Source organism: Natator depressus, chromosome 12, assembly GCF_965152275.1.
Source record: "Natator depressus isolate rNatDep1 chromosome 12, rNatDep2.hap1, whole genome shotgun sequence".
In the NCBI taxonomy this organism is placed as follows: domain Eukaryota; kingdom Metazoa; phylum Chordata; order Testudines; family Cheloniidae; genus Natator; species Natator depressus.
Window position 1 is genome coordinate 12,456,325 of NC_134245.1, and position 8,852 is coordinate 12,465,176.

Genomic DNA, 8,852 nt, shown 5'->3' on the forward strand with positions numbered 1-8,852 from the left:
AGGTCGGAGAACGGCGGCCTCTGGCCTTCGCGGGAGTAGCTCCTTCCTGCAGCTTCGGCAGAGGGACAGGACATGGGGAGTGCACAGGTTTTGTATTCGCAGGAAAAGCTCCCAAGCCCGGGTTGTATAATTGCAGCAGCTATCGAGCCCCCCCCCCCTTTTAATGGTTAGCTTTAAACACTGCCGGGAATAGATGGCATCCCTGCGCCTTCCCTGGGAGCTGCCGCTCCGGTGTGTGCGCGCTGATTCCAGACAGCTGAGAAAGAACGTGCAATTCACAGCCCAGCACGAGAACACGGGGGTGACATTTTAGGAGCGGGGGAAACTCGAAGAAGTTCCCTGGCTTTGAAGAAACGGCTCGTTTTGGTCCTTGAGGGGAAGCCTCTGCGTCACTTCCCAGCGCAGAAAACACCTGTCCCCTCTGCGGCGGGTGAGGGGATGGGAGGGACTGAGACGCCGACTTGCAAGAACCCTCCCAATGGGCCTAATGCTCTTTATTACAAGCGCTAATCCTTCAAATCCGACTTGAAATAATGTTTATCTTCTCGCAGCTTAATTTCCCTGCCTCTAAGCTGCAGGTCACTGCCACAGCCTGCTGCTCCTGCGAGGCTGGGCTTTCCCAAGAATGCATAAGAAAGTGTAAAAGCAACATGCATGGGGAAGGAGCATAAGTCTCAATCAAGTCATCTTTGTACCTAAAGGGAATTCTTTAGAAAGTGATCGGCTCTTTCTAAGTGGCAATGCACTTCTTCTATGCTACTGATTTCATCCAGTGCTATCTGATCGGTGGTTTGTTTCAATCCCGGAGACACACAATGCAGCTATTTATATGTTCCTCTGGGTTGTGTTTTACTGTGCGCACCACAGCAAACAATTTCGGAGCATCTTGGTATTAAAAAAATACCATTGTCCACAAGCTGCAGAATCTCTCGGTAAAGCGAAAGTTTGTCGGAAAGCGAAAACTCTGTAGCTAAAGAAGGGGTCATACAAATCAATGTAGAGGCAGTCAGTGCAGAAATCCATACCGAGGGAAAAGGTATAGAATAGAACTATAGAATAGTTCTGCATGTCTTAATCGGGGAAATAAAGATTTACAGGCTAATTTTTTACGCTACAAGAAGTCGCCTCAGACCTCGAGAGGTGTAACATCTGTCAGTTTCTCTCCATCATCTGGTAATTAAAAAGCGAAGGAAAGCAGTTTGATCCCATTCCAGTGGTCATTAAGGTTTGAATGAGGAACTACATGGATATTAAGAGTTAATTCCTGTTAAGGTGAATGTGTGATTAGTAAATACTTCAGAATGATCTGTCTGCTACTTCTAATTAGAGCTAAAGTTCCCCTCATAGGAGTCCTGCCAGTACCTCGGCGTAGGCCACTTGGACAGGGATTGTAGTTAAACTGCAAGTAAACTTTAAGGGGCCTGCCCAGCGCCCTTCACTTCGGCAGATCTCCCACTGATTCCACTGGGAATGTTGTAAGGGCTGAACTGATTGGACCACAAAACTGGAAAATTATGGTAACCTTTTTTACTTACGGTCTTCATCACAAAACCCCGTGCTGCTTCTCAGCATTAAAGCTGAAGTATTTATAAATAATGGGACATACATTAAAATATATGCACTTTAGGAATATTTACAATACAAAGAAAACAGGACATACTACATTTTCCACATAGAAATCGGTGTATGAACATGAAATATATGTTCATAATATATAGAGATCATATACAACTATACTGTTTTGTGTCTTAGGTGTGTGTTTCATACTTGGAAGACATGATAATTAACTGATAACAAAGGTATAGTGCGTATATCATAGTTACTTATTCCAGTTGTTATGCAAATTCCAAGTATGAAACATACTCTAAAGAAGGAAAACACCTACGACGTTATAGACGTGAGTCTATGATCAGCATAGACACACTCCCAACCTACAGATGCATAGAGAGAGCGTGGGTGTGTTACACAGACCACTTCCAATCACTCCCAGTGATCCCGTCTCATTGATCTTCAGTCTCTCATCCCCCTGAAACGCTTCACTTCTTCTCGGTCACAAAACTATAGGATCCCCCCTGAGCAGTCCCACTTGTCTTAGTAGCCTTTGGTAAACATGTAGAACTCTACTCGATATTCAGGATTGATTTCCCTGATTTATTAAGGCAGAATTCATTGGACTCTATTGACCACAAATGACTTAATGTAAATGTTGACCCTGGTGAACTTGGAAATAGCTAGTATCGGGTTGATCTATAGATGACCTCTTAATTACCACAGTTGTTAATAATTTAAATTATTGCCACTGCTTCTAGAAACAGGGAACAAAGAAACATTCTTTCCTCATCCCAACTTGGTTTATTAGTCTGAACAGAAAGTGTTTGATGACACTTTTAATTAATCAGAAATAATACAGAGATGCGGTTTCCCTTTCTGGTCTGCCTTGTAAAGTTCAACACTGCTCTTTTAACTGAATTATGGTGATGACTACTTACAATGCCCTACTTTGCCACTCCAGACCAGTTGCTAGACTTTAAACTGGCAGGGGCACCCAATATCCCCCCCCCCAGCATGCACGTCTGGGAGGAGGGGTGGATAGTTTAAAAAGAGGGGAAAGCCAACATCGTTGGGGCGGGGAGGAGGGAGAGCGACAGCTTTCGCTTGTCCTATTGGTCAGACCTTTGAGTAGTTCAGACATAAGTTCCTCAAGTTTGCAAGACGGCTTTACAGGATTCAGCTGATTCGTTTTAATTAGAGACTCTTAAAAATACGTTCAGCGAGATCTTTATACGATGACAGAAACTAAACAGCCCGTCGAATGTCCTTAAACAATACCCACTCTCTTTTGTCTCTTCAGAACCACACAGACAATATGATTTACAAACATACTTTACCAGAGAAAGAAAGGGGAGGAATGAAAGTACTGTAGGGATTTTTTTTTTTAAAGGACAAGGTGGGATAAAATTAAGACTGGCCTTTTGGTAAACACGCTAATCACTGGTATTTTACAAATTACAAAGTTGTACATTGAACACGAAGGTTCTTGAGGCGGGTCTGTTCCAACTCGGAGTGATAGCAGTGGGGTGGTGGGGATGGAGTATTGTCTTGTAAACTTGTGCGAAACTACAATGATCCAGTGCATGAGACAAAGTCTATAATTTATTCAAGTTCCCCCGCTCTCTTTCCGAGGGGGGTTTTAGTCTCATCCATTTTTTAAAAGCAAGTTGTGCATATGTAATGACCGCTCCTCCATACAAGAAGGAGGGAAGCCAGAGTCAGATGTAATGCTTTCAAGGCGCAGGGATCCTCATGGCTGGAGGAGGAGTTTTCAAGCCAAGAGCCTTGATGCTCAGACCCATCTTCGGGATTCTCACATAGGTGCTGGGCTAACCTGCTGAGAAGGAAAGAAAGGTGATGAGAATCTCACTGGCATTGGTGAAATGTGTGTCCCGCGCCTTCAGAGGCTAAAAGCTACGAAAACACCCCAATTTATCGTCTTTAAAATGCTGGAGTTTTACAAAACTAAACTCAGGTGCGACATTGGGGGTGGGGGAAAAGACACAGTAAATGTCTCGGGGCAATTTGCTTACTGAAAAGAAACATTTGGACCTAATTATCTGTGTGCTCAAATAACATTTTAAACTAACTTACTAGAATAGTTGTGGGTCCTGGGAGAAATTTCCCTGCAAAGCAGAACACAGATACCATTACTTGTGCCTATCCTCTCCCCTGTACATCCTCTCCACCAAACTCACACCACTGTAGCCAGCATCTGTTCTCTCTCTCCCACCAAGGTTTCAATAACCTCTCAACTACTAAGCGCTCAAATAAAATCATGTAGTTTGGTACAGTGGGGCTGTTTTAATAGGTCACATCGGTCATTCGCACACACGAAGTTAGGTTAGACAAGGGGACCCTGCGCTTTTGTGTAATCTGTTTGTAATACTTTGAAACTGAAGCAGTATCCCCTAGCAAACACAGCCCGGATTCTCTCTGAAATATATATCTTTTACTGTCCCATTGAGGAGCCCATAAAATGGTTTAGTGTGCAGGAAAGTTAGTTACCTACCTCACCTCTTCAGCACTGGCCTAAAAGCTGTTCTCAGTTTATCTTTATGCTGCACTACACAACCTTCACTGAGATCTATGGCTCCTTGGCTGGGTTTCACATTTCTCCCAAACCCTGCGTATAGACACAACCAATTTATCATCAACGTTGAAGCTTCACCAGGTACATTTGCTTTGTCTGACCTAGGCCAAAAGGCTTTCCAGCTCTCTGAAATCCTTCCAGCCTCTTGGACTTTGGGGGCCTGCCCATACCCCACTCCCTCACCCCAGCCAGGAGTTAGTTGTACTAGAATAATTGTTCAAAATAAGCTTATGTTACAGAAAATGATTAGGCCCAGCAGCCAGCTCTGTGCCGCATCAAATTAGCGGGAGCTGTTTGTTTTTCATGTGACCGGTGCGGTAAACAAACGTGTTGGGCTAGAAACAGGCAGCTAATGGGGAAGGAGGTCAGTTGTTTATGGTTAGCCGCCTGTTTCAGCATTCAAGCATGTCCCCCCCCCCCCCCATCAGCACGAAGAGAAATATGGAAGTACCTTCAGCTCCTGAAGAATACTGGCACGTCTCCCCCAGGACGGGATAGGGAGCACAGCTTAGTTGGATAGACTGCAGGTTGAAAGTGGAGTTTCTACAAATCTTGGTGGCCTGGGGTAGTTCTTCGAGCGCACTGTCCGCAATGGGCTGGGCTCTGAGACTGGCCAGGGGTCTGGCCTCAGGGCAGCGTCCTGACCCAGAGCGCCTCCCCCTGCCCAGCAAACAGCCAGGGCTCACGCTCCTTGGCTCGGTGTGCGGGGGGGCAACCACAACATGGGCCCCGGCTGTGTGAGCTAACGACCAGATTCTGGGCTTGTCTGGGGTTTCGAATTGCTGCCCTTGACTAATGGTGCCCACCGCCTTGGCTGCCTTTTGCCCCACGGTCTCTAGGAAGTCCCCTCCTGCCACCGGCATGGTTTTGTTACAGGGGAGAGTGTGAAAATGGCTAGGTGGGGTCACGCTGGTGCAGTCCCTTTTCTCAGACTCCGCCAAAGCCGTGCTGACTTTCGGGGCAGTCTTTCGGTCGTTGTCTATCTTGTCTTGTTCGTCCTCGTCTAAATCGTCTAGGTCTCTCAGTCTCAATTCCTTTTCTTCCTTGAAGCTTTTCTGACCTGCTTTTCAAAATAATGAAGGGGGAGGAGGGGGAGAAACCAACACATGAGTGAGATTGTGAAAGGGCACGAGAACTGTGTGTGTGCAATGCAAGATGTTAATCACCGACAGTATTTTTGTGTGTGTGTGGGGGGGGAAGGATGCTTTGCAGAGGCTGTTGTCTCATTACTTTTAACACCACTTCCTATAGAGTTTGCTATTGTGTCTTTGAGATGGGGTCTGTCTCTTGTCTTGCTTTTTAAACACCTTCCTAATGAAGACATGGCTATCAAGAAAGAGAAATCCGTGTATTCCACCCAGCACAATCCAATTCAAAGTCACTCGTCCTAGGTGTCCTCCCCCACCCCTACCTTTGCCTTCATTTTCGGTGCCATACTCCTCTTCCTCCCTTTTGTTTTCATCTTTTCTCTCTTCCCCTGCTTTGTTCTTGGGAGACCAGGTCATTTTGTTTTCCTTCTTGAGCCTCCGTCGGGCGTTAGCAAACCAAGTGGACACTTGAGTGAGGGTCATTTTGGTGATGATGGCCAGCATGATTTTCTCGCCTTTGGTGGGATAAGGGTTTTTCCTGTGTTCGTACAGCCAGGTCTTAAGGGTGCTGGTTGTCTCTCGAGTTGCATTTTTGCGCCTGGCTGAGCCACTGAAATCCACAGTCCCATACCTGCCATGAAATATTTAAAGAGGAAATGTCACTGCATGGGGAATATGCGGAAGTGGCACAAAATTAACTTTACCAGCAAACTGTCTATTCAGATTAAAGCTACCCAAGCTAAACAATCCCGCCCCCCCCCGGCTTTTATTAGCCAGAATTACTTCGCTGACTTCACTCTGGGTGTTTTATTTATTTGCTACTTTTTTATGTTTGTTTTTAAACGACGGATGCTTTTATTCCTGGGATCAAAGAGGACCGGGGAAGGAGAGGGAATCAGTCGGTCGCGGTCCCGTTTCGGGTTCACCCTGTGGTGGGAGGTCACGAGCAGAGGGTTACACCCCGTTTTAGCGGGGAGTACCACGTGTCACCGCTTTCGCAGGCGATGTTGTGAAGACAATTCGCCTTTCCCTAGGACTTGATTGCCGCGGCAATTACCAAGGAGGTGAGCGGCCAAGTTTTGATGCTGTCTGACTGCTGTTAGCCGCGAGCTTCGAGCCTTTGTAGAACATCTGTCAGCTAGAACACCCCGGGGTTTGGGGGCGTCTGTCGCTGCGTCGCAGAGGGACATTAATCCTACTCGCAGTTGATCAAAGGGGCTGTTACCTGTCGTACTGGTACTGCCCCAAGGAATGATCGTAGGGGTAGAAGGCAGCAGGCTGTCCGATTCCCGAGTGCAAACCGCTCGTGCCGTCCTTAATTTCATACTGAGGGTTCTGGAAGGGAAGGAGCAGCGTTGGACGTTCAGAGTGAAGGTGTTAAAACAGGAAATTTGTCTGGCTGAATCCACTTGTCTGACTGAATCCATGGGGGGGCTCCATGCATTCCCATCCTGTGACGCCCCTGCTGTCCCTCTGATCCCTGCTGTCCTGAGGGGCCCCCGCTGCTGCCTTTACACCAGAAGGACGAGGCAGCTGTCTTAGCATTCTTGCTAATTTTGCTTCTTCCCACACACTCTGCCTCTTCCCCTCCCCTCCCCGTGTCCTAAAGCAAGTTTGTCGCCTGTTGCAGGCTAGCTGACCCCCCCCCCCAACTCCTCCCTCCCCCTATGCCCAGAGGTAGCCATAGAATAAAAGCTCCTGGCCACAGGACGAAGCTTGGTATTTGGGCGTCTACTCACCAGCGTGGTGTAAAGAGTGGATGGGTCTGTGCTGTAAGGAAGGTAGTTGGCATAACCCTGGCTCGCTGCGGCTGCTGAATAGGGAGAGCTGCACATCCCCAGAGCTGCATTGAGCTCCGTCCGGGTGCTGGTCAGCAGCCTGTTTTCGTACGAGGGGCAGCAAATCGTAGCCGCGTGGGCAGACCCAGAGCAAACATCCGACACGGATCTGGAGGCAGTTTCACAACAAGTCGTACTGGGGCTGGCAGACACAAAAAACTGGAGAGAGAAAAGGATGTTTTACACGCAGCACCAGCAGAAAGAATTGAGATGGGGAGGGAAAGACCCAACCTGCCTACAAAGGAGTGTCAACTAGTGCAGGAAAATTGGAACTAAACCGAATGGGAGGCGTGTGTGTGTGTGTGTGGGGGGGGGCAACTAATCAAAGCAGGCAAAACTTTAGGGAAACCACTGCCATAGAAAATTGTAAAACAAATCTGTGTAACCCCCCTTACTCCAGTTCACACTGATCTAAAGGCAAGAAGTTGCGATTGCAGCTAACTTGACAATAGGCGAAGCACTAAACATGTCAGATAATGCAGTCAAAGGCGTCGGATTCCTTTACTTTTAAAAGCACAGGGGAAGCCAACTTCCCAAGGAAGGGGAGGAAAACCTTGCCGTGATCACGGTGTATAAATAATCCAACCAAAATAAATTATGGATCGATTTACCATAGAGCAGCAATTTAGTTAATTTGGAGGCACTTTTGGAAGTCGCTAGGCAAAAGTCGAGACATTTGTAATAAGAGGCAGTGAGAGGAAAGACGGAGGAGCATGTCACAGATAAATCACACAACAATAACATCTAGTAAAATAGACCGGCACACACAAGCTCTGGCCGAGTACTTTCTAGAGGTGCATAAGAGCTAGCCTGCAAGGCTCACACCGCAGAGTTAAAAAAAAAAAAAAGGGGGGGGGGGAGAAAAACTGGGAGAAAAGCTCCTGCAAAAGCCAATGCCCGACGCTGCGCCTCTCAAATGAAAGCTTTAAGCGAGTAACACAGGTAAATAGATCGATACAGATTTGTAAATCAGCTGCATCTAAAAACAGAGCAGTGCCACATCAGGTTCCTTGCCCCGCAGACGGAGGGTGGTTGTCATTTTTTAAAATCCTAGAATAACACAAGAGACACACGCACGCACACATTTCTTAAAAAGCCTCCAGATGTGCCCTTTAAAAAGACTCGAAGCAAAGGGGGGTGGGGGAAGGAAACAAGACATCTGGAATGCAGCAGCGGAATCTGATCAAAAGTGAGTGCTCACTTCTCTTACCTGCGAAGTGGTGCTGTAGGGATATCCAAACTGAGAGAAGGACATAGCGGCTCCTTATTTTTGAACCATAAGCAATATTCCTCCTCCCCACCCCCCCCGATCGATTGTAACTAAACCCCCTGCTTCAAGATGTACCTTCTCCCATACACATGTCCACGTATGGCTTCCCCCACCTCAATTATAGATGATTACACTTAAGAAAAGCAACCAGGCATGAGGTATGGAGCCTGAAAGAAGGCTCCCCCCCCACCTGCCATCCTTCTTAGGAATATATATGTTTATATATAAAAATCACCCCAATATATGGAGGCTTGAACTGAAAAGGGGAGTTTAAAAGAAAGGAGGGGATCACGTAAGGCTTGCAAGATATGGAGCCTGCTTGTTGTATTATTTTCTGCTCTATAGTTCTTTAGCATTCATCCATGGAAGAGTATCCAAGTGACGTCATAGTAATCCCGAAACGACAGCCCCAGCCAGGCTATAACCATCTTTGCCAATCATCTCTAACAGCTAAGATGCACTCAACACTTGTTTCATGTTGTTTTAATGTTGGGCTGTGATGCACGTCAAAG

At 46.8% G+C, this 8,852-nt stretch overlaps 1 protein-coding gene across 1 annotated transcript; it reads right to left on the reverse strand.

Moving 5' to 3' along the window:
• Nucleotides 1-1,963: 1,963 nt before the first annotated feature.
• Nucleotides 1,964-8,364, reverse strand: IRX6 (iroquois homeobox 6). Its single transcript, XM_074969131.1, has 8 exons — nucleotides 8,281-8,364; nucleotides 6,972-7,229; nucleotides 6,458-6,567; nucleotides 5,556-5,863; nucleotides 4,596-5,207; nucleotides 4,064-4,177; nucleotides 3,646-3,677; nucleotides 1,964-3,388 (listed from the first exon to the last, which is right to left on the reverse strand). The coding sequence occupies exons 1-6, from the start codon at nucleotides 8,323-8,325 to the stop codon at nucleotides 4,065-4,067; spliced, it is 1,446 nt and encodes a 481-aa protein (XP_074825232.1). The 5' UTR covers nucleotides 8,326-8,364; the 3' UTR covers nucleotides 1,964-3,388; nucleotides 3,646-3,677; nucleotide 4,064.
• Nucleotides 8,365-8,852: the final 488 nt, after the last annotated feature.

What these genes read in the sequence shown, in the direction of transcription:
- IRX6 (XM_074969131.1), bottom strand. Translation starts at nt 8,325, where the DNA reads ATGTCCTTCTCTCAGTTTGGATATCCCTACAGCACCACTTCGCAG. An exon ending in CCACTCTTTACACCACGCTG is followed by an intron (nt 6,568 to 6,971) that starts GTGAGTAGACGC and finishes CTTCCCTTCCAG; the next exon opens with AACCCTCAGTATGAAATTAA. An exon ending in CACCGAAAATGAAGGCAAAG is followed by an intron (nt 5,208 to 5,555) that starts GTAGGGGTGGGG and finishes TATTTTGAAAAG; the next exon opens with CAGGTCAGAAAAGCTTCAAG.